Source organism: Mus caroli, unplaced genomic scaffold (genome assembly GCF_978045245.1).
Source record: "Mus caroli unplaced genomic scaffold, Mus_caroli_1 scaffold_16, whole genome shotgun sequence".
Taxonomy (NCBI): Eukaryota; Metazoa; Chordata; class Mammalia; order Rodentia; family Muridae; genus Mus; species Mus caroli.
The window spans coordinates 71,990,179-72,017,057 of NW_028227271.1; the positions used below are offsets into that span (position 1 = coordinate 71,990,179).

General features: G+C 40.8%; 1 protein-coding gene across 4 annotated transcripts in view; it reads right to left on the reverse strand.

The window, feature by feature from the left end:
• Sema5a (semaphorin 5A) overlaps positions 1–26,879 on the reverse strand; it is a 460,555-nt gene that overhangs the window by 219,495 nt on the left and 214,181 nt on the right. For all 4 annotated transcript variants that reach the window (XM_021182965.3, XM_085832019.1, XM_029469705.2 and 1 more), the window contains one exon: positions 13,505–13,550. In XM_021182965.3, the coding sequence (XP_021038624.1) occupies positions 13,505–13,550 (46 nt within the window). The remainder of the gene's footprint in view (positions 1–13,504; positions 13,551–26,879) is intronic.

The window sequence follows — 26,879 nt, forward strand, 5'->3', positions numbered from 1 at the left end:
GGGAGTTGATAGACAGCCAGGTGATAGATATGAACATTTTCAAGAAGAGAAAGCATCATTTCATTGGAAATGAAATGGGGAAAAGTGTAAACTAAAATACACTGAACAGGCTTGATAACACCCAGAGTAATTACTTCAGAAGAAAGAGAAACACTGGAAATAATTTAAAATGACATAAATTAAGAGCCTCACATTCCATAGCATCCAGCTAAGTGCTCCAGCAATTCAGTGCAAGATGGAAGACGGAATGTCAATGAGTAGCATGGCTCTCACCAGTTATGTCATGTTGAAGCAATAGAAAAGATTTAGAGGTCATTACTGTGCAGGAGAAACTAAAGCAAGATAAAAATCTGTTAGGCTTTTTTTTTAAGCTAAGCCTTGATGAGACAGCAGGTTCTGATGAAGAGGAACCATATATTGACATAGGCAGTATGCTGACAGTGTGAGCTGAAGTCTCAATGCCTTGTGAAAACATGGTGTCTCTTTCTTATAAGAGGTTCTAAACTTTGAAATTATATGGGTCCAACAGTAGAATTTCTAGCCTGAAATAGGGTAGAACTAATTTGCCATGTTACTGGAATTCTTAAGATATGAATTCTTGACTGAAAACTAAAAACCAGATTGTAGAAACTAGGCTGAATGAGGAGCACTGCTAGACCCTTTGTCCCAGGAAATACATCCCGAGTCTCCAGTGGGCATCTGACTTGGGTGTAACAAACCCTATAAGTACCAGGTTTTCCCACATCTACATAATTATAGTAAAATTGGTTCATAAATTAGGAATCATGACTGATTAGCAAAAGCATTAGGGAAGTAGTACAGTTGGTTGAAGAGATAGCCCAACTGCTAAAGCATGTGCTGTACAAATGTTAAGACCTGGTTTTGATCCCCAGACTCCATGTTAAAGTTGGGCTTGTATGCAAGTACATGACCCCAACACTTGGGGTTGAGTCAGAAGGATCCCTGGTCAACCAAGTTCAGAATAAAAAAAAAAAAAAACCACAATATGCTGGAAAGTACCAGAACAAGGCATCGGATATTGACTTCTGCCATAATAGTTTCATACCACCCCCCATTCCACATACACACAGCAGTCCTCTATACTTATACCCAGATGAGAATTGGACAATTATAAGGATAAGCTGTCACAAATACATATGAATCATGTGAATACTGTCTCTACCTTTCCAAGGTAATAGGTACGCCCAAACCACCTCTCTCTATCTTATAACTGAGATGAATAGTAAGTACCTCATGGTATGAGAGAATGCCCCCATGCATGTAGGAGGAACATGTCATCCAGAGAGAAAGCATGGATTTCATCATTATGATAATTTAGTGTGCTTATCCCTGGGGAAGTCTAATTCCTCTTCTATGAGCGTTTGTTAATTGCCTGTAGATGAAGACCACCTATCGCCTTGTCTGATGCAATTCTCTCTGTCCATGCTGGGATGTCAGCATTGGAATTGTTCAGATCTTGTTTGAGCAGTCATATTCTTGAGATTTTGTGGACAGAGCTATGCTGTCATATACAAAAGACACAGTCTTGCAGCAGACTTATAGGTCCTAAAAATAAACATACAAGCAACACGAAATGACCTCAGCAGGTTTATATATGCATTATGTAACAATAAGTATTAATGGCCACAGGTTTGGAAAGATCAGGAGGAAGAGACATGGGAGGGACTTCCCGGAGCCCCCCAACCCATGTAATACAATGTGGTGCCATTTGGTGGTCATGTTAGAATTACTATTGTAATGACATACCATAATCAAAAACAACTTAGTGAGGAGTTTATTTCATTCACAGTTCTATTCATTATCAAGAGCAGTGAGGGTGGGAACACTTAAGCAGGGCAGTAACCTACAAGCAGGAGCTGATGCAGAGGACAAGGAAGGATGCTGCTTCCTGGTTTGCAAATCATGACTTACTCAGTTTGCTTTCTTATAGAACCCAGGACCATCAGTCTAAGACCGCACAATGGGCTAGGCCCTCACGTACCAATCACTAATTAAGAAAATGCCCCATGGCTGTATCATATGGCGGCATTTTCTCTACTGAGGCTCTACCCTTCCAGATGACTCTGGTTTGTGTCAAGTCGACATCAAATTTGCCAGAACACTTGGTCAAAGGCTGATAACACCAAGGTCAATGAGAACTGATGTAAACAGATGGAGCATTTTTATCTAATAAAGAAGTAACATACACTCTTAAAGCTTCAACACAGGGCAAGGCAGAAATTGTATTTGACAGACATACTAAATAAGGATAGTGCACAATACAGCTGTATCTACAGTTGTTCTGTCCAATTCTGTCATAGTTCTGAATAAATTCTGGAAGACAAATGGCTCAGGGGTTCACAGCCCCTTCCTGAGGAGTTTCAATCCATTCAGTCTAAAGAAGTTAGAGCAATGTGACCCATATTTTCTCATTTATTTTTCTCGGGAGCTTCCCTTTCACTTCTTACTCACCCTCTAGGTAACTGCAAACCTCCAGCTTCCAGTGTATGTAATCTCTTACCCAAATAAGAAGTGTATTATTTAAGTTAGGAACAATGGGGTTTCCTGGTGTGCCAGCTCATTCATCAGTGTCAACATTTGGGGAGGGATAGCAAAAGTAAAGGAAATGGAAGAAGGGCAGAGAATTTTAAGCCTGCCCCATCCTTCAGCAGTTATATCAAGTACCAGGCCATTTTTTTAGATGAACTTAGAAGCATTCAGATAGCTGAAAGAACCCTCCATTTATCTAGTGCCTGGTGATTGGTGAACATCAGACAGTGTCTATTGGCTTATAGACATTTCCTGGCCTCATTTAGTTAAACTAAATGATGGAGACAACTGAAAAAAAATGTGCACCGATTTTCAATTTTATTTATTTATTTATTTACTTTGAGATTGCTCAAAAAGAAGAAATTCAAAATGTGGCCAGGAACAAAGACATAAAAATATTTCATTTACTTCCTTTGTTTTGATGTTTTTGTTTGTTGGTTGGTTGGCTGGCTGGTTGGTTGGTTTTGAGTAGAAGTGACTGTGAAATCAGGGTCTAGAACATTGAACAAACCTAAACAATATTCCTGAAACTCTTGAGCAGTGTCTATCATAGGGGAAAAACTGGCACCTTGCTCAGGTCTGTGCTCAGAGCAGGGTACCCTATCTTTGGCTGCCTCAGCATTGGCTGAGACCAGACCCCTCCTCTGGGGAATTAGTCTTGGCTGATAAAAGTCACTGCACCGGAAAGCTATGCCACTATATTGCCAAGCAAAGCTGGAATTAAAGTTAATTGAAGGGCATGAGGAATTGTGTGTAAATGGGACTCCTCTTTGCCTTAACCTCATGAGCCATGGACCTATTCATGATCCTCACTTGCCCAAGTGATCTGGCTGAGGATCCATTCCAGGTAAGAGGAGCCTGGCATGTTCCCTTTCTCAGGCATATTCTCCAGCTTCCATGTCCTGAAACCTTACCTCAGTAGAGCATGCATTATAAACTTATGTGTCAGAGAGGGCTCCATGGAATCTGACTTTAAACTCCAGTGTAAATTAACATCTGTAGTCATTATAAACCAAGGATCACATCACAAACAGTACAATGAGTGTAATACTAGGCACAGATGAAGCAGCCACCTTTCCTATGCAGTCCTCCATACACCAGCTGAAACTGACCTCAACTACATATGACATGAGTGCCTTGATGGAGTCAATGTGACCTGACTCTGAACTACTCTGTAAGATTAGGATGCCATGCAAACCTCAGTGACTCTCTACCAATGAGATGATGCTTTCTAATAGCTGAACACATAGCAGGGACTCAATAAATGTGTGGTCTATCTTTTGTTGTGATTGGCAGCACTACTTCACCATGGATTACATTAAAACGTGACCAAGTAAACATCACAGCAAGTTAATAAGGACAGCTTTCCTTGAGGACACGGAAATAAGAATCTTTCAAACCGAAGGGAAAGTTAGCAGGGTAGTGATTAAAATTCCAATACAGACAAGGACTTCAGGGATAATCCCCATGCCTTCAATCTCCTCTTCAAAATATATTGTGGAGAAAATTGAGGTCTGGATAGGTTAAGTGGCTTGTTCAGGGTACCATGCTTATTATTCACAAAAATGTCAGTGGCATGAATAAATCTGTTTGTGTACAGTGAAAATTAAAATACCTAAGTAGGGTAGAGGAGGAGAACAGAGAAGCACATCCTTGGGGCCCATTGTGTCCTCCTTCCTAGCTGGTCACTGTTTCCTGCTCATGCTCACTGTGGCACCATGCTATGGCAGTGGAATTTGACTAAGAATGGATGCTCAAATAGATCTCTAATCACCCTCCTATGCTACTCTGAGATAGGCAAGGTGAAGATGGAGGTGGTATCAGTTAAAACTCACTCTCAAATGACATGACACAGAGTCCTTCAAAGCCTGCTCTGGACTGTCAGACATGAGAAATGAGTCTCTTATATGTGTCCACCAAGTGAGGGGAAGAGATTATCTGTTCAGAGGAGTCCACCCAACTGGAACCAGTGAAAGCTCACCCAGGCTCATGGAGAGCACACCTAAGATGCTCGATGGCAAATCCTCTAAGAAGTTCTGAAGGAGGGGGAGATGAAAGGGTTAGAACAAACTGTTAGATACAACACTGCTTGACAGTTATCCGGACTGGTGAGTAAGACACAAGAGACTAGAAGCAGATGATGGAGGAGAGGCTGTATGGGTTCCAGGCTATTAGTCTTCATCAGACTCGTTGAGTATCATACAAGAGTACACAAAGAAACTCATCAACCGAACACGGCATGAGAAAGTGAGAAAATTGTTACAACAAAAACATATAACCCTGACCCACGTTGCATTCATTCAGCCCTTCATTCTGCCAGGAAACACTCATTGAATACTTCCTATCACTCAGGAGAATAAAACACATTTTCTTAGATTTAAAACATAAATACTTCAGGCTCTGATTATCTGTGCTGGAACTGCTCAAGGCATCTGATTAGCAGCCACAGACAGCCATGATTGCATGCTGATGACATGCAAATGAGCAGGCATACTTATGTGTATTACAACTGTATGATCGACATGCCTTAGTTCTCTGACCCTTAAAGGGATCTAATCAAATCTTTCTGCTTCCAGCAAACTAATATTTTAAGAACATGTGATACAGAAAGACAAATGGGTGATGGTGCATTGGAGCCATGATTTCTTAGAGCCACAGGGGAGGCCAGGCTCTCCCAACTCAATAAATACAAAACATAATTTAAAAAATTAATCAATGTGACTATCTCATTGGAATAATTATTCTAAATTATTAATTAGTTAATCATTCTTTAGATTCTAAAGCTTTCCAGCCGAGGGTAGTTATATCAGAGTGTTATGACCCATTAGAGTGTATATTATAAATTGACTTAATTCATTTTTAAATTTAATCTCATATTAATAAACGGATGCGATTTAAACCCAAGAATCAGAGCAGATTCTTTAGACATGGTCATCAATGGTTTAAATATGTTTAGGATATAAAACTCTAAAAAGATGATTTTCCCAGACTATCACAAAGCTTCTAGATGAAATCAAGCACTAATCCTCAGTTCCTGGATCATTGTCTGACTTATTGGAAATATGTGGTAACAGAGGTAGAAATCAACTGGCAAAGGAGTGACCATCAGCAGGAAATCATGCAGAACGAGATGCTTTTCTGGGTGGGGAAGTGCTGTTGTGTGCAGTGCAGGATATATACAACCATGACCAGGAAAAGTGTCCCTAGATGCTGTCAAATATCTCAGGAGGAAAAACTGCCCTGCCTGGGCATAAGCTTAACCACCAACACAAGTTAAAAGTCAATTCCCAAACACAGATACACAGAAAAAAAAAAAAAAAAAGAAAAAAAATTCCTAACACTTGTCTTAGCTTCTGACAATGTTTTCTACAATAAAGACCATGAAGTGAGAGAGATCAAAACATTTCAAGTTTAGAAGTCATAGGAAGCCAATGGTGAGTTAGTATTCAGATCTCTATTTTTCTCCTTGTCCTTGCTCTTGTGAAGAGCAGTCAGTGAATCCCTTTCTTTTGCAAAGGACAGGGCAAAAAGCAGAATGTGAGCCAATTCCCCAAAAGATGGTGAGGGGTGAGCCGAGCTTGCTCTTTCTCCTCTTCCATACCTGTCCAGTGGGATCAGATCAGTGGGTCCCTGACCAGAGGCAAGATCCCAGGTTGGCAAATGTGGTGATCAGTGCTCTGTGCTCTTATATTTTTCTGAAACTGTTTTTCTTCTGGAACAAATGTCATCACTGAGGCAAGAACAGACGTGATGACAGAGTTTTGAAGCTGTTATTACAACACAAAGCAGAAGAGACACAGACATATAATGGTAGACTCTCACTCTGCCTGGAAATGACTGGTGTTCAGTGGGCATGGCTGAATTACAGCATGTAATGGCAGGACGTCTGCCTCTAGCCCTAGGTAGAAAGATGGTCTGTAAGTGATCCAACACTAGTGCTGGATACTCACCGCACTGATGAAAAACACATTTTATTTCTGTGATTAAAAGCAGCTCTTGGGTGTTGCCCTTACATATTAAAGTATGCCAGCTGGAACTCATGGCAAACAACCAAACATAGCCGCTTCCTGGGATCTGTATATGTGACTATTCCTCTGGAGATAGTGGAGGTTTGTATCAAATACATCATTTACACAGAGGAAGCAAAAGAGTGGCTGTATCCTAATCTCTGCTCAAGGCTTTTCAAGATGTTGTTTCTGAAGACTCTATTGACCAGTGCAATGAGTGCTACATGGGCGGAAGTACCCTCAGATTGGAAAATTTTGTTTATTCTGTTGCAGCCACTTGCACCAGGTCTCTCAGGAATGATGACCTCATAATGAGGTTTTGTGTAACAATCTCACAGAATCCTTAAAATTTCACTAGAAAGCTATATCACCACTGATAACAATGTTTAACAGAAAACAGTGCAATGCAGAACAACCAGCCCCAGCTGGAGTTTCTCAAAGTCTATGAAAGTCACTAAAGATGAGAGGAGCGTCATTCCACATGTGTTGGCTCAGCAGTGATGCTCATCCAAAGTTAAGACTTAGAGGCAGAGGAACTGTATAGAACAGTAGAGAACATAGAGAACATAGGGGCTGATGTATAAGGGAGAACCAACTGAGTCAGGATTTGACTATTCACCCTAGTACTGAGATTTCCACTGAGCAAGAGTGAACATTTTCAAGTGCCTCTTTCAGAGCCTTTCTGAGAAGCCTATCTCATATCCCAGTAATGTGAACTTTAAAAAGACAAAGGAGGAACTGGCAAAATGGCTCAGTTGGTACAGGTGATTGCCACCAAGCCTGAGGGCATGGCTTCCATCCCTAGGACCCAAATGGCGCAGGAGAACAACTGACTTTCAGGAGTTGTCTTCTGACCTCCCTACATGTCATGGTGTATACACAAATACCCTCCCCTCGCACAGTAAATAAATGTAATTTAAGGGAAGATAAAGGAGGAATGGAGCATATTGCACATTGAGGGATTAAAACATTTATGGCAGTTGTTTGGAGGCTGCCATCTGCCTGGTATCCTAATGCAGTGAATCAGCACACAGAAATAAAGCACAGAATGATTGCCTCGTGAGGAGTGAAGACTAGTGGGATACAAAAGCCATACTACTGAGAAACCCCTCAAGGCCACCTGCCAAACTTCCTCGAAGGAATCCAAAGCAAAATGCTTGAAAATGAGGGTGGAAGTGCCAATTATTTTTGTAGATGAAGTAGGTGAGGCCAAGGAAGAGGCTGCCAGAGAAGGGAGTTGACTGTAGGAAACAGCCAGTGATTGTGAAACCAATAAACAGCTTGACACTGAAGGTAGAAGTGTTCAAGGTGATGGAAGAGATGAGTTAGAACCAACCACATGAAGGAGCCATGGCATCTAGCAGGAACAGAGGGAGCAAGACAACATTTAATGGTTACACAGGAAACAACTTCATTTGCATACACTTCCCCCCTTCCTTCCTTCCTTCCTTCCTTCCTTCCTTCCTTCCTTCCTTCCTTCCTTCCTTCCTTCCTTCCTTTCAAAGTTGAGGTAGGTTCTTGTGTTGGTTTTTGTCTGCTTGTTTGTTTTTGATTTTTTGTTTGTTTGTGTGCTGGTTTTTGTCGTTGGAGAGAGGAGGAAAAAACTGTTAACCTGAGGTCTACAAATCTCTAGGAGAAAACAATCTTTGCATAAAGTAACAGAAGTTATAAACATCCTACTTCTCACTACAAGTGCCTAGTCCAGCAGCAGCGCTAAGTATGTGAGCACAGCGGTTGAGTCAAAGCAGGCTAGAGGCTCAAAATGCACAAGATTTGATACTTAAACAATGAATTCAGATGATTAATGATCCCATCTTAGATTGGCAGTACTAGGCTATAGTAATATGAACCTCCTTCCCATAGATCCTTATGTTTTCCCATTGAGAATAGCAGATGATATAGAATTATCTAAGACATAATATGTCATCTTATTCCTCCACTCTTTCTCTCCTGTGTGTGTGTGTGTGTGTGTGAGTTTGTGTATGAGTGTGTATGTATGAGATTGTGTCTGTACATGTGTGACTGTCTGAATGTGTGAGACTCTGTCTATGTATGGGTGTATGAGACTGTATCTGTCTGTGTGAATACGTGTGTTAGTGTGCCCTGTCTATATGTGTGTATGTGTATAAGTGACTGTGTTTGTGTGTACACATGAGTGTGATTATGTGTGTGTGTCCAAGTGTATCTGTGTTTCTGGATATGTGTGTATGTGTGTGACTATGTATGACTGTGTATGCGAATAACTGTGTGTGTTTTGTGTGTTTCCGTGTGTGTGTCTCTCTCTCTTTGTGTGTGCATGTGTGTAACCATGTGTGTGCATATCTCTTTCTCTGTGTGTGTATGTGTGTGTCTGTCTGTCTCTGTCTCTCTCTCCCTCCGTCTCTCTCTCTCTCTCTCTCTCTCTGTATGTGTGTACGTGTGAGAGTTTGTCTTTAACCTTGTGTGTGTTGTTTGTCCATGGGTGTGTCTATGGGTTTGTGTGTATGCTTACCATGCGATTCCCAAGATCAAGCACTGTGTATTGGGTTTGTCAATAACTGTTGTTAAGGCCTGCACCATCCCCAGGCCTCACAGATAACCCATTTATAAGAACAATGCAGACCTTTGTGTGCCAGTGCCATTATTTTCTTTTTCACCCTTGGAAGAAGTAATTTAAATAAAAATAAAATATTCATAGAAATCAACAAGACTTGTTTCCTAGGGACACATGAGAAACAAATAGCATTGAAAAGAATTTAGCTTTATCTCTTTTAACACTGAGTAAGCAACAAGCTATAGTCCTGCAGACATAGACACAGACACAAAACAGGAGAGCCTCACTACTGGGCATGGCCAGGCAGGGTCAGGGGTGAGGAGGATAACTGGCTCCTGTTATCAGAGCTGTATTGAAAACCATCACTCACATGTCACCATCTTCCTCAGTCTGTGTGAGCACACTGAGGGGGTTCTAGGTAACCAGACTGACACACTTGACTTTTTCAGTAACTGTTCACTGCTGTTGGCAACCTACACGTGACCTTGTCAGAGGTAGTCCTGGCAAAATGGAGTGATGGCTGGAAAGGCAATTAGTGTCTCCTTGCCCTAACAACACTCACAGCTTAACAGCAGTCCCTAGCCTGGAGCTTTCTGCATTTATTATGATATAAAGTCAAGAAATGTTAAAGAGTATTTGTGATATTTATCCTGATTTCCTCATTAATGCATTATCAGGCTTGATTTTGTTTCATTTATTCACTTTGTGTTTGAAGCAACTATACACATACACACACACACACACACACACACACACACACACATACACACCTTAAGCTGCTCATGAGTCACTAACAAACATGATGCTCTTTATCCAGGCCGGTTAGCTACTTTCCATTTGGCTTTGATGAAATACCTGAATGAGGATGTCTGAGTGACAAAGGCTTCATTCTGGCTCCAAGAACCACATGCCATCATGGATCTTGGGAGGAAAGCCTTGCCAGCAAGACCAGGAGTACAGTAGGTCATGCTGCATCCACAGTCAAGATGCAGAAAGTGAACAGAAAGTGGAGCTGGCTTATAAAACCCTACCCCAGTCCACACCCACACCCATCATCTGCTTCCTCCAGTAAGCTCCTACCTCTAAATATCCAACAACTTTCCCAAACGGTACCAGAAGCTAAGGAAAAGTGTACAGACACACAAGTCTATTGGTGTGTGTTTGGGAGGCGAGGTGGGAGGGGAGAGGACACTAGATGTTCAAACCATAGTAACCAAAGAAAAAGTCCATTCCCACATTCTCTTCCATAGTACTTATCATCATAATTATAAATATCAAGGATTTAATATTTGTATATTTATAAGAAACAAAGGTTCTATCTCATCTATGGACCTTCAAATTTTTGAGTTGTCTCAAAAGTGTCACTTAGAGAACACAGAAGATGGCCTAGTCAGCCATCATTAGGAAGAGGGGCCCTTTAGTATTGCAAACTTAATATGCCCCAGTACAGGGTAATGCCAGGGCCAAGAAGTGGGAGTGGGTGGGTAGGGGAGCAGGGCGGAAGGAGGGTATTGGGAACTTTTGGGATGGCATTTGAAATGTATATAAAGAAAATATATAATAAATTTTTTTTTTAAAGTTTAAGAGTCAATTTGGAGTAAGTATCACACTTGATAGACATGCTAATGTGATCTCTTTCTGGATGAAGCATCTTTATTCGCACACAAACCAATATTTTAAAGCCTAAAACCAGATTTTTGTAAGATGTTTACCTGGGCTTGAATGATGTTTCCTTATGATGAGACTGGTGATAAGTTTTTATAGGTTGTCGTGGAAACCCTGCTGCATCCTCAGTACAACAAATCACAGGCATTTGGTCCATCACTACTGATATTTATACAGTTTGGTTAAAGACACATAGTAGGGTTCTTCACTGACAAGGTACTAGTTTTCCAAGTGCAATTAGGAACTACTCTCTAGCTAAGTACCAGGAGAATGTCAGCATCCTGGTTGCCATCAAACCCGCATGACAAATTGGCCACCTGAAGGATCTTGTTTCCATGGCTGTTTTCAGTGTGAGTGTTGCTAATTCCTAATATTCTATCAGATTTCTCCTTCAATGTTTTAGTTGGCTTTTTTTGTCTCCTTTTTTATTTTAATGTTAACATATGTTCATGAGTTCTTATCTGACTCAATGTTCAATAATCTGCCACTTTTACTGTTTCGTGGCAATCAATTTCTTCACTTAGCGCCATGAGCCTGCTCCCAGCTGGCTCCTGGGTCCCTGCATCTCATTGCCAGCCTTTGAACCCCTCCTCCCTTTGTAAAACAAACTCCTACAATCTGATCTTATACTATCCTCTCTCTGCCCTACAGCCATCATTTCCCCAAGAAACACTGGCTTCCCACAGTGGAGATGTCTGCTTGTAAACTGTGCTCACTTTCCTGGAATTTAATGCTCCTAGAATCTTAAACCCAGACAGCTAGACAGGAATAAATAAATAAATACATTTTTTTCCTGTGCATACTTCTCTGCACACACTTGTTTTAGTAGTAAAACTCTGTGCCCATTTTAGGGTGTGTGTATGTACTTATATTTGTGCGGGTGCACAATTCTGTGAGAGTCCATGCGTTCATGCATGTGTACATATGGGGAAGCCAACAAACCACCAAAAGGACAGTATGAGGCAAGATCTCTACTGCCCTGGAATTCATCAAGTAGCCTAGCAGTCAGACAAGGCCCAGGAATCCATCGGTCTGACTCCAATCTCCTACCATTGAGATTCCAAGTGCACACCACCACACCTACCTTATTCCATAGGTTCTAGGATTGAACTCAGGCCTTATTGAGCTAACTCCTCAGCTCACAGCCCACATTTCAGACACGATCCTAGATACTGCCTGATACCATGAGAATAGAAGTGAGCATATCCTATATTGAATGGCCCATATTCCCTAAGGTTATTTTATAATAATTTTTACAATTGTGTTTAAACTTTTAAAGTGTTGCTTGGCTTTCAGTAAAAATTAAATGACTGATATTTTTGAACACAACATGGTTTCATTATATGTGTATACCCTGTGAAATAGCTTCAAGCACCATAATCTGTATATTACCTACCAAATATATCGTAATCCTGAGGAAAGAAAACTTAAAACCTGTTTTCAACAATTTTAAAGTATACAGTACAGGGATTACAACTGTAATTATCAAGCTGTATAGCCATCTCTTAGAATTATTCCTGATGTTAACTAGAATGATGTACACTTTGGCCAAGGCCTTTCCAAGCCTTTATGTATTTTCTAAGCATTCAGTAGCCACTATTTTATTCTCTGCTTCTTTGAATTGTTCATTTTTAGATCTAAATATAAGTGACATCATTCAGTCTATGTGGTTCTCATTGTTCTGTTTAACTTAGGAGGGAGGTTATCTGTAGCTCAATCACTCTGATTGCCTATTAATAAATTCACAATTTTAACCAACAGCTCAGCTGAAGACTTTAGTTACAAACCAAACTACAACATGCAGGTAATTAGTTGTCCAATATGATAAAATGATCATAAGTATTTATTCATTACCACAACTTAAAAAGCAAAAGCAAACACCACTGCTGAACAATAGCTGTGCCTCATCTCCTTTGAATGACTTTGCTAATTCTTAGGCAGTTAGCATATGGTCTTGGTAGGTTGTAGCCACTTTGCCAATGAAGAAACCAATAAGTATTAATAAGCCTGTAATCTGGTGACCAATGCAGAGTTAAGAAACGCAATATTGGCTGATATGGAGTTGTCTTATTTTAAGACACTGGCAAGGAAAAGAACGGATCTGATATTACATTCTGGTTCTAATGTTTTGGAATGTTTAAAAGCAACAACATTCTAGACAGAAAAGATCGACTTCTCCCAGTCACTTCTTAGAGCCCAGGACACTAGAGTATTATTAAAATTGTTCCAAGTCTATTTTCCAAACTATCTAAAGCTTAAGTATCCTAACAGTCTCCAGGAAAAGCTTTGGAATACTGGTAGGGGAGATATTTGTATCTCCCTCATTTTCCCTCTAGAAGACCCTGCCTGGCACACTCTCCTAAAAGACTAGAGGAAGCAAAGAAGCCATGCGGATTAGACTGGCCCCTACAGTAAACATTCAAGCATACGGATATTAAAAGCTCAGTCTTCGTGTGGCAACAAAAATAGAGGTTAACATTTTCTCTTTGCTTTGTGGGGCTTTTAAGTCATGTCCTTCCCACTGTCACCACCTGAAATCCAGGGAGTAAAGTGACCATATGCAGGAGGAAATGGCTAATTGGGAATTAAAGGAGGTGGTGACTCGAATCAGATAAGGCAGCTAAGAGTCCCAGGGGCCTGGCCACCAAGGAAAGGAACCCTGCTCACCCTGATTAACAACTTTACAAGCACCTGTCTTCTGATCCTTGAGGTGGAAAATGAAAGCTTAAGCAAAATATATCACACCTACCTGGATGAGAGACAGATCCTCAAGCTCTAGTCTGAAGAGATAGTTTCTGCAAAATACAAACAGAGATCCAGTTACCTTCAGTAGGTTCACTCCCAAACCAAAGCATCCATGGTAAAAAGAGGTAATGATGTGGTGGACAAAATATCATCCTGTTACTAGTAAGAGTAATGCAACACCTGGAACCAGAGACCAGGACCATCCGACTTATCAAGAGATGCTTGGCTGAGACCTGTGAGAGAGCTGGGGACCATGCAATGTGTCAATGAGAGACAGACACAAGCTCCCATTGACTCTTAACGCCTTCATTTCTGTGACTGTGATCTGACCAGGATGTGCTTCCCCATTAAGAGAGCAGGTTGGTCTCTCTGATATGGACCCCCCCCCGCCCCCGCAATCACCCTCACTGTACTGTTACTTGCTTCTCTAAACTACTTGCCCACATTGCATTTCAGCAAGGGACCAAGCTGTGAACTTGTGAAATGAGATTAAAACATCTCCCCCTTCCTTTCCTCCCTTCAGATCCTTCCATGTACACACACCCCTGTTTTCTTATGAAATTAATTACCTTTTTCTTTAATTGCTGCTATTGCTATTATTGGTGTGTGTGTGTGTGTGTGTGTGTGTGTGTGTGTGTGTGCATCTGTGTTTATTCCTAAGTCACATTCCTTATTACTAAAAGGCACCATGGTGTATGGATATAGGATGAGCCCATTGTGTAAGCATGAGAACCAGAGTCCTTATACACAGTCATCCTGTAAATCACTGGGTATGGTGCTGTACCACTATAGACCTACAGCTTCTATGGGGAGAAGGTTGGAGACAGGGGATGCCTAGAACTCATCTGCTAGTCTATCCAATTGGTTAGCTTCAAGCTCAGTGAGAAACATAATCTCAAAAAGTGAATTAGAAAACAATGAAGGATGCCTTCCTGTGTCAGCCTCTGGCCTTACACACTCACACATACACAAAATTTACATAAAAACTAATTAAGTAAATAATTAAACAACATTTTAAGCCACTGATTTAATAAGCAACAGAGATGCCTGAGCATCTGACCATTTCTATAATTTGGATAGACAGTTTATTCTCTTGCTCCATGTGCTGAAGCCTTGGTTCCCAGGTGTAGCACTATTATGAGACAGAAGTGTTAGAGAACGGGGCCTTGTAGTTAAAAGTTAGGTCACGACAGGCCTCATCCAGCCGGATCAGCGCCTGGGTAGCGGGAGCGCAGGGTTGCCTGACACCCGCCAGCTACCCACGACCCCCGCCGCAGGATTTTGGGACTGCTGGTGAGTGGAACACAGCTTCTGTTCCAGTCCAATCACGCAGGACCTGAGACTGCTCTGGTTGGGGAGAGAGAAATCCGGCCTACATAGGGCCACAACCCTCTTCCGGTCAGAAAAGCACCAGGGCAGCTGGCACGCAGGGTCTGCTGACACTCGCCAGCTACCCACAACACCCGCCACAGGATCTTAAGACTTCTGGAGAGTGGAGCACAGCTTCTGCTCCAATCCAAATGCGCGGGACCTGAGACTGCATTAGTTAGGGAAGCAGAAACCGGCCTGAGTAGGAACACAGGCCTCATCCAGCTGGATCAGCTCTGGGGTAGCAGGAGCGCAGGGTTGCCTGACACCCGCCAGCTACCCACGACCCCCGCCGCAGGATTTTGGGACTGCTGGTGAGTGGAACACAGCTTCTGCTCCAATCCAATTGCGCGGGACCTGAGACTGCATTAGTTAGGGAAGCAGAAACCAGCCTGAGTAGTGCCACAGGCCTCATCCGGCCGGATCAGCGCCGGGGTAGCGGGAGCGCAGGGTTGCCTGACACCCGCCAGCTACCCACGCCCCCTGCCGCAGGATTTTGGGACAGCTGGTGAGTGGAACACAGCTTCTGCTCCAATCCAATTGCGCGGGACCTGAGACTGCATTAGTTAGGGAAGCAGAAACCAGCCTGAGTAGGGCCACAGGCCTCATCCGGCCGGATCAGCACCAGGGTAGCAGGAGCGCAGGGTTGCCTGACACCCGCCAGCTACCCACGACCCCCGCCGCAGGATTTTGGGACTGCTGGTGAGTGGAAAACAGCTTCCATTCCAGTCCAATCACGCGGGACCTGAGACTGCTCTGGTTGGGGAGAGAGAAATCCGGCCTACATAGGGCCACAACCCTCTTCCGGTCAGAAAAGTACAGGGGCAGCTGGGGCGCAGGGTCGGCTGACACTCACCAGCTACCCACAACACCCACCACAGGATCTTAAGACTTCTGGAGAGTGGAACACAGCTTCTGCTCCAATCCAATTGCACGCGGGACCAGAGACTGCATTAGTTAGGGAAGCAGAAAAACGGCCTGTGTAGGACCACAGGCCTCTTCCGGCTGGACCAGCACCGGGGTACCATCAGCTACCCACGACCCCCGCAGCAGGATTTAGAGACTGCTGGTGAGTGGAACACAGCTTCTGCTCCAATCTTTAAACAGTGACAACGATAACAACTAACCCCAGAGATTACCAGATGGCGAAAGGTAAACGTAATAATCTTACTAACAGAAACCAAGACCACTCACCATCATCAGAACCCAGCACCCCCACTTCGCCCAGTCCAGGGCACCCCAACACACCGGAAAAGCTAGACACGGATTTAAAAGCATATCTCCTGATGATGATAGAGAACTTCAAGAAGGACTTTAATAACACACTTAAAGAAATGCAGGAGAACACTGCTAAACAGGCAGAAGACAATAAAGAGACAGCACAAAAATCCCTTAAAGAATTGCAGGAGAACACTGCTAAAGAGTTACAAATCCTTAAAGAAAAACACGATAACATAATCAAACAGGTAGAAGTCCTTACAGAAAAACAGGAAAACACATCCAAACAGATGATGGAAATGAACAAAACCATACTAGACCTAAAAAGGGAAGTAGACACAATAAAGAAAACCCAAAAGGAGGCAACACTGGAGATAGAAACCCTAGGAAAGAAATCTGGAACCATAGATATGAGCATCAGCAACAGAATACAAGAGATGGAAGAGAGAATCTCAGGTGCAGAAGATTCCATAGAGAACATCGGCACAACAATCAAGGAAAATGTAAAATGCAGAAAGATCCTAACTCAAAACATCCAAGAAATACAGGATACAATGAGAAGACCAAACCTACGGATAATAGGAGTGGATGAGAATGAAGATTTTCAACTCAAAGGACCAGCAAACATCTTCAACAAAATTATAGAAGAAAACTTCCCAAATCTAAAGAAAGAGATGCCCATGAACATACAAGAAGCCTACAGAACTCCAAATAGACTGGACCAGAAAAGAAATACCTCCCGACACATAATAATCAGAGCAACAAATGCTCTAAATAAAGATAGAATACTAAAAGCAGTAAGAGAAAAAGGCCAAGTAACATATAAAGGCAAGCCTATCAGAATTACACCAGATTTTTCACCACAGACTATGAAAGCCAGAAGATCCTGGACGGATGTTATACAGACACTAAAAGAACACAAATTCCAGCCCAGGCTACTATACCCAGCCAAACTCTCAATTAACATAGATGGAGAAACCAAAGTATTCCACGACAAAACCAAATTCACACATTATATCTCCATGAATCCAGCCCTTCAAAGGATAATAACAGAAAAAAACCAATACAAGGACAGGAACCACGCCCTAGAAACAACAAGAAGGTAATCCCTCAACAAACCTAAAAGAAGACAGCCACAAGAACAAAATGCCAACTTTAACAACAAAAATAACAGGAAACAACAATTACTTTTCCTTAATATCTCTTAATATCAATGGACTCAACTCCCCGATAAAAAGACATAGACTAAGAAACTGGCTACACAAACAAGACCCAACATTTTGCTGCTTACAGGAAACTCATCTCAGAGAAAAGGATAGACACTACCTCAGAATGAAAGGCTGGAAAACAATTTTCCAAGCAAATGGCATGAAGAAACAAGCTGGAGTAGCCATTCTAATATCTGATAAGATTGACTTCCAACCCAAAGTCATTAAAAAAGACAGGGAGGGACACTTCATACTCATCAAAGGTAAAATCCTCCAAGAGGAACTATCAATCCTGAATATCTATGCTCCAAATACAAAGGCAGCCACATTCATTAAAGAAACTTTAGTAAAGCTCAAAGCACACATTGCACCTCATACAATAATAGTGGGAGACTTCAACACACCACTTTCACCAATGGACAGATCATGGAAACAGAAACTAAACAGGGACACAGTGAAACTAAGAGAAATTATGAATCAAATGGATCTGGCAGATATCTACAGAACATTCTATCCTAAAACAAAAGGATATACCTTCTTCTCAGCACCTCATGGTACCTTCTCCAAAATTGACCACATAATTGGTCACAAAGCAGGCCTCAACAGATATAAAAATATTGAAATTGTCCCATGCATCCTATCAGATCACCATGGACTAAGGCTGATCTTCAATAACAAAATAAATAATAGAAAGCCAACCTTCACGTGGAAACTGAACAACACTCTTCTCAATGATACCTTGGTCAAGGAAGGAATAAAGAAAGAAATTAAGGACTTTTTAGAGTTCAATGAAAATGAAGCCACAACATACCCAAACTTATGGGACGCAATGAAAGCATTTCTAAGAGGAAAACTCATAGCTATGAGTGCCTCCAAAAGGAAACTAGAGAGAGCACACATTAGCAGCTTGACAACACACCTAAAAGCACTAGAACAAAAGGAAGCAAATTCACCCAAGAGGAGAAGACGACAGGAAATAATCAAACTCAGGGGTGAAATCAACCAAGTGGAAACAAGAAAAACTATTCAAAGAATCAACCAATCAAGGAGCTGGTTCTTTGAGAAAATCAACAAGATAGATAAACCCTTAGCCAGACTCACTAGAGGGCACAGGGAAAGCATCCTAATTAACAAAATCAGAAATGAAAAAGGAGACATAACAACAGATCCTGAAGACATCCAAAACACCATCAGATCCTTCTACCAAAGGCTATACTCAACAAAACTGGAGAACCTGGATGAAATGGAGAAGTTCCTAGACAGATACCAGGTACCAAAGTTGAATCAAGATCAGGTTAATGATCTAAACAGCCCTATATCCCCCAAAGAAATAGAAGCAGTCATTAATAGTCTCCCAACTAAAAAAAGCCCAGGACCAGATGGGTTTAGTGCAGAGTTCTATCAGACCTTCAAAGAAGATCTAATCCCAGTTCTTCACAAACTATTCCACAAAATAGAAACAGAAGGTACTCTACCCAACTCATTCTATGAAGCCACAATTACTCTGATACCTAAACCACAAAAAGACCCAACAAAGATAGAAAACTTCAGACCAATATCCCTTATGAATATTGATGCAAAAATCCTCAATAAAGTTCTTGCTAACCGAATCCAAGAACACATCAAAACAATCATCCATCCTGACCAAGTAGGTTTCATCCCAGGGATGCAGGGATGGTTCAATATACGAAAATCCATCAACATAATCCAGTATATAAACAAACTCAAAGACAAAAACCACATGGTCATCTCCTTAGATGCGGAAAAAGCATTTGACAAGATCCAACACCCATTCATGATAAAAGTCTTGGAAAGATCAGGAATTCAAGGCCCATACCTAAACATGATAAAAGCAATCTACAGCAAACCAGTAGCCAACATCAAAGTAAATGGTGAGAAGCTTGAAGCAATCCCTCTAAAATCAGGGACTAGACAAGGCTGTCCACTTTCTGCATACCTATTCAACATTGTACTTGAAGTCCTAGCCAGAGCAATTCGACAACAAAAGGAGATCAAAGGGATACAAATTGGAAAAGATGAAGTCAAAATATCACTTTTTGCAGATGATATGATAGTATATATAAGTGACCCTAAAAATTCCACCAGAGAACTCCTAAGCCTGATAAACAGCTTCGGTGAAGTAGCTGGATATAAAATTAACTCAAACAAATCAATGGCCTTTCTCTACACAACGAATAAACAGGCTGAGAAAGAAATTAGGGAAACAACACCCTTCTCAATAGTCACAAATAATATAAAATATCTTGGCGTGACTCTAACTAAGGAAGTGAAAGATCTGTATAATAAAAACTTCAAGTCTCTGAAGAAAGAAATTATAGAAGATCTCAGAAGATGGAAAGATCTCCCATGCTCATGGATTGGCAGGATCAACATTGTAAAAATGGCTATCTTGCCAAAAGCAATCTACAGATTCAATGCAATCCCCATCAAAATTCCAAATCAATTCTTCAACGAATTAGAAAGTGCAATCTGCAAATTCATCTGGAATAAAAAAAAAAACCTAGGATAGCAAAAACTCTTCTCAAGGATAAAAGAACCTCTGGTGGAATCACCATGCCGGACCTAAAGCTCTACTACAGAGCAATTGTGATAAAAACTGCATGGTACTGGTATAGTGACAGACAAATAGACCAATGGAATAGAATTGAAGACCCAGAAATGAACCCACACACCTATGGTCACTTGATCTTCGACAAGGGAGCTAAAAACATCCAGTGGAAGAAAGACAGCATTTTCAACAAATGGTGCTGGCACAACTGGTTGTTAACATGTAGAAGAATGCGAATCGATCCATTCCTATCTCCTTGTACTAAGGTCAAGTCTAAGTGGATCAAGGAACTTCACATAAAACCAGAGACACTGAAACTTATAGAGGAGAAAGTGGGGAAAAGCCTTGAAGATATGGGCACAGGGGAAAAATTCCTGAATAGAACAGTAATGGCTTGTGCTGTAAGATCAAGAATTGACAAGTGGGACCTCATGAAACTACAAAGCTTCTGCAAGGCTAAAGACACCATCAATAAGACAAAAAAACCACCAACAGATTGGGAAAGGATCTTCACCTATCCTAAATCAGATAAGGGACTAATATCCAATATATATAAAGAACTCAAGAAGGTGGACTCCAGAAAGTCAAATAACCCCATTAAAAAATGGGGCTCAGAACTGAACAAAGAATTCTCACCTGAGGAATACCGAATGGCAGAGAAGCACCTGAAAAAATGTTCAACATCCTTAATCATCAGGGAAATGCAAATCAAAACAACCCTGAGATTCCACCTCACACCAGTCAGAATGGCTAAGATCAAAAATTCAGGTGACAGCAGATGCTGGCGAGGATGTGGAGAAAGAGGAACACTCCTCCATTGTTGGTGGGATTGCAAGCTTGTACAACCACTCTGGAAATCAGTCTTGCGGTTCCTCAGAAAATTGGACATAGTACTACCGGAGGATCCAGCAATACCCCTCCTGGGCATATATCCAGAAGATGTCCCAACCAGTAAAAAGGACACATGCTCCACTATGTTCATAGCAGCCCTATTTATAATAGCCAGAAGCTGGAAAGAACCCAGATGTCCCTCAACAGAGGAATGGATACAGAAATTATGGTACATTTACACAATGGAGTACTACTCAGCTATTAAAAAGAATGAATTTATGAAATTCCTAGCCAAATGGATGGACCTGGAGGGCATCATCTTGAGTGAAGTAACACAATCACAAAAGAACTCACACAATATGTATTCATTGATAAGTGGATATTAGCCCAAAACTTAGGATACCCAAGATATAAGATACAATTTGATAAATGCATGAAACTCAAGAAGAATGAAGACCAAAGTGTGGACACTGTGCACCTTCTTAGAATTGGGAACAAAACACCCAGGGAAGGAGTTACAGAGACAAAGTTAGTAGCTGTGATGAAAGGATGGACCATTTAGAGACTGCTGTATCCAGGGATCCGTCCCATAATCAGCTTCTAAACGCTGACACCATTGCATACACTAGCAAGATTTTGCTGAAAGGACCCAAATATAGCTGTCTCTTGTGAGACGATGTCGGGGCCTAGCAAACACAGGAGTGGATGTTCACAGTCAGCTATTGGATGTATCACAGGGCTCCCAATGGAGAAGCTAGAGAAAGTACCCAAGGAGCTAAAGGGATCTGCAACCCTATTGTTGGAACAACATGATGTACTAACCAGAACCCTGGAGCTCTTGTCTCTAGCTGCATATGTATCGAAAGATGGTCTAGTCGGCCATCAATGGAAAGAGAGGCCCATTGGACTTGCAAACTTTATATGCCCCAATATAGGGGAATGCCAGGGCCAAAAGAATGGGAATGGGTGGGTAGGGAAGTGGGGGGCGCTATGGGGGACTTTTGGGATAGTATTGGAAATGTAATTGAGGAAAATATGTAATAAAAATATATAAAAAAAAAAACCAAAAAAAGTTAGGTCACTGCTGAAGAAGATACTGGATCCCTGGGCAGCTTCATCTATCTCTTTGCCTAGTCTACATAAGGTGCTCAAGCCTTGTCTACTACAGTCTCCGTGAACAAGAAAAAAGAGTCAGATGGACACACATGAAAGTTCTTAAGTTGTGGGCCAAAGGAGACTTGTCCTTACACTATTAATGATTCCAAGCAGTTTGTTACATTAATGGAAAGGTAAACAACAGCCATTTTAAAATGGTATAAATAAAATTAAATTTAAAAAACAAAATTTTCAAGGTGAATTTTAGTAATTTCTGGAAACCAGTTTAAATGTTTATTTTTTTTATTTTTTTGGTTTCTTGAGACAGGGTTTCTCTGTATAGCCCTGCCTGTCCTGGAACTCACTTTGTAGACCAGGCTGGCCTCGAACTCAGAAATCCATCTGCCTCTGCCTCCCAAGTGCTGGGATCAAAGGCGTGCGCCACCACGCCTGGCCTAAATGTTTATATTTCTCTCAACTAACATTTCAAAATCATCTTATCAGATATGATTACAACTTCATCATACAAAACAAGAAATGATGTCCTTATTTGAGTAAATCCAGTTAATAAGTACAATATTAATAAGACAATATTTATAAGCCATAGTCTATTTTTCTTTTATTTTTGAAATTATGATTACATAATTACACCATTTTCCCCCTCTTTACTCTCTCAAATACTCCCACAACTCTTTCTCTATTTCAAATCTTTTGCATTAATTCATTGATTGTTACATACTTGTGTGTGTGTATCCATAAATATAACCTGTTCAGTCTGTATAATGTTGCTTATATGTATGCTTTCGGGGCAGAGCATTTGGTATTAGAAAACCAACTATATACCATAGTCTTGATAACAAAGGACTTGGACAATCTGAAGCTGAAGTTACCTGAACTGTATATAATCTTACATATTACCAGTGTCTATGTAAATGTCTGTTTTCAAGTTGGTTGATTGCATTTCTCTAGCAATTGATCTTTTTGCTTTGCTTTGTGGGTTTTGTCTGGTTGTTTGTTTTTGTTTTGAAGGACACTATGTAGTAGTTGCTTTTAAATGTTTGTTTAATAAATAATGCATTGCAGAAAACCCAAGTCGTGTCTCAAATGTTCTGATGGTTCTTTGTGTACTGCAAGTGTGTAACACTGCACATTTTGGTACTACAACAGTGCCACCTATTTCAAGATTATTTCACCCCATAGAATACCAAGTGAAATGCTGATGGGATTCTTTTAATCCCTCCCGTCCACTGGACCAATGGATCTGAACAGACACCTCTAACCTCTTTCACAAACCACTTTTCTCCAAACTTAGACCTAAGACTACTTTGGCTGCACAAAAATTCCAATCCTGCTAGGCAACAAGAACGTCGTTAAATCTCTCAAGACAAGTTGATCTATTGCAGTTTGGGTCAGTGACCTATGAAGTTAAAGGTTACAAAAAGAAAGAAAATCGTCTAAAAGGAATAAAAAATTGATACTCGCAGATGTTGGGCCGCTCACACCACAAAGTAAGATCTATGTCCCCAGCAAATGGCTGTTCTCCAGGGCACCACAGAAGAAGCAAGCACTTTATCTTGCAATTGTGTGAGCACAGAGGTGGGAAAACAATATATGTGAGGTCCAGGAGAAAGGCCACCACCCTTTCCAACATGAAAGAGTAATGATTTGGGCTCACAGCCAACCTGTGATGCTAACCAAATGTTGCTCTTAGCGTCTGTTTCTTTAATGGGGCAATTTGGGAGAAGCTCAAAGCGTTAAGTATTGCCATTAATCTTCATAACACCTCTAGATGTAAACAGGTAGTAATGAGGGCCATGGTCATTCTTCAAGAGCAAGAAGCATCGGTACAAAAGATTAAGATGTTAGACTGTTCTGTGTATGGTGACACAATTTAAAGGAGCTATTCTGCTCCCTCCCATATTTTCTTCTCATTATGGAAATAAGAAGTAGCAGTTTGCTGAGGGGTAAACTTGGTTTGGTTTTATGGCTATACTAGATAAAAATATGGATTTGTTTCTCCTTAGTATTTCTGGAGTAAATTTAGACATTTGTTCCCAGGGTCTAAATTAGACATTACACATTCAAATGCAATAAGACAGATCACTTTTATGAGTAATGTGATTGGAGTAGTCCACAGATGCAGATGACTAATTCAAATCACAAAGCCATTGCCTTTGGCAGAAGCCAAATGACAATGCTAAAGCCTGTTTATCCTTTCCCCCTCTAGATGGCCAAATGTGTTTTCTCTGTATCGGAGTTTATGTCTTATTGACTTTAGGACTGAAGACCCATCACTGTGTCACATCTCATCCCCCAGTGGCATATTAGCAACAAATCACAAAACGCAACAATACAGTCTCTGAGGGAACAGTGCAATCCTTACCAGATGAAGTTGAATGCCCTGTTGTCATCATGGAAAGTACTGCAATTCAGAGGGTGTTAAAGAAAAGGTTGAACCATCAAAAGCATATTAACTGAAAAGCTCATCTCATCTAGAGACGCCATAAAATGTTACTGTGACCTCCATTAATTATGAAAGACATAGGTGTTTTAAGATGACATTCTTTTAGAATAACTCAATTGGCCTCTGATGGATATGACTATAAAAGCAAAGAAAAAAAAGACTACGTTGTTATTTAATGTGTTAGTGCAGAGGTGTGCTTGTAACTGAGAAGGCATTGTTTAAGGGAAAAAGGCATGGGCATGTCCCTGAGAGAAGTGGGGACCAAGATGCAAGCATATTCGTAGAAAACATGCTAACAATGGAGACAAGAAACTCTTGCGATTTAACAAAAACTTAGTCTGATGTTAGTCCTTGAACAATTTGAAGACAAAATATATTTCATATAAATTGTCACAATACAAGTAAGTCTGAGAAGGTTCCACTAACTGAAAACTGCATGGCCTGTATCCAAATCTAGATCATTTGCTCAGCTTTGGCAACAGCACATTTCCTTCAGGACGGCTGTTGGGATCCCACCAGCACACTGTTTGACACAAGGGCATTTGACAAGATAACCAGGTTTTCAGTTATATTAATAGATTTGAAAATTTAAATATGTGAATCAGCTGGAAAGATGGTAGATATACAATACAAAACGTAAAAATGCTCCATAAAAAAATTAAGATGAAATCCTTAAAAGATTAACCATTTTAACAAACATAAGTAATGTGTAGGGATCTTAATGACAGCTCTTCAACCTGTTTAAAATGGCTTTTTCTAACTCTGTGTTTACTGACTGTGAGTTAATTCTAAAGCACCTGTATCTTTTTTGTGCGTTTGCTCAGAATTATTCTAGAAGACATTTCTTCCCTGTGCTTTTTCACACATGTTTAACAAGCCAAACTTAAAGTACATGTATATTTTAAGTAATATGTTTTCATCCTTGGGTAATTCCATGCACTTATACAATATATATTGATCATATCCATCCACCACTTCCTCCCTCCAGCCCTGCTTAGTGCTCCTCACCCTAGCTTTCTCCCTGCTCAGGGCCCTTTGTTTATGTGCTGTCAATAACAACCCTGAATAGAACCCTCCCTGCTGTCTATGTGCATAGGGATGCTGCCATGCACCCGAACATGAGCCACCTACTAGCAACCAGCATAGATGACTCCATGCTGACTGACCAAGGGCAACACCGACTTCTACTTTCATGAGTCTGGTACACGTGAGATTTGTGGTGGAGCGAAGTACACGAGCTCCTCTGATAGAAGTGGAAGCTCAGGGACATATGGTTCAAATACAATGACAGCATTTTGTAACTGATAGTATTTATGTTGTAGATTTTTAATTCTGGGAGGTTTTGATAATATATATTTTAGATATGATAACAAGTAAAATCAGTCTTGATTATTTCTAAACATCTTTATAAACTCTATTCATGGGGGGGGGGAGATAGAGAGATGACTCAGTGTTAGCCTCAGACTTTTCTTTCAGGGACCAGTTACCTATGACAAGAGATTCACAACTTCCTGCATTGCTAGTTCTCTGGGATCTGTCAGCCTCTTCTGTGCCTATGGGCACTGTACTTGTGAACAAACCTATACTCCTCCATAACAATAAAATATTTTTTATTTTAAAGAAAATATTTTAAAGTACATAGTAAATACATTATTGTTACCAGAAAAAAATGTAAGTGGTTCTGATTTTATCTATTTATTTTCTGATCTCTATGTCTAGTACTCATGCAACATGTTGGATCATTTAATTTTCTATTTACAAAAGGGTATTTCAATTTAACCCTTAAAAGTGTCACATACTAGAAATAAGTTTCAAAAATAAAACTTATGCCAAACCATGCCCGTCACACATTGACACATTTAAATGATGCGTTTTTAAGGCATAAGCAGACAAGGCTCGGTGGTAAGGCACTTGTTTGCCATGTAAACAAGGCACTAGGCTCAATCCCTTCAACTGCAAATGGAATCAGAAGATGTAAAGACAACTCAGTGTTTGACCACTTCCCAGCATGTGTAAGACCTCCAATCCCAATGGCATGACAAGGCAAAAGGAAACAATTAGATCTTGTCAGATATTGTGGTGCACACATGGAATCCTAGCACACAGAAGCACAAGACAGGATGGCCATGTGAGTATGAGGCCAACCTGGGGCACAAAGCAATCCTGTTCCAAAATCAAAACAGCAACAACAACAGTGAAAAGAATCAGAACAAAGTGAAGCAAACCCATAAGAATGTTTTTAAAATAACAATAAAAGGCTTCAGAAATAGAGGGGCACCTTCTCGTTTAGCAAGAAAGAAGTGATGAAGGCAGATTTCGATGCTTCCATGAAGGAATCCAATATTATTAGCAAATTTCACAGGTTGAGAGAAAAATCCAGAGAAAGCTTTTTCTGGGGAAAATATATTGATCAAGAGTTACAAGTCAATGCAGCTAACAGTCACTTTAATCATTTAAACCTCCTTATGCATTAAATATGGCTTGCAGATCTCTCAGGGTTGGATGACCCCATGCTGACAGAATACACTAAAGGCACTGCTGACTTCTACTTTCATGCATCTGATATGTATGTGGCTTGTTATTTCCCATTTTCTAGTCAACAGAGAAACTCAATGGCTCAAAACAA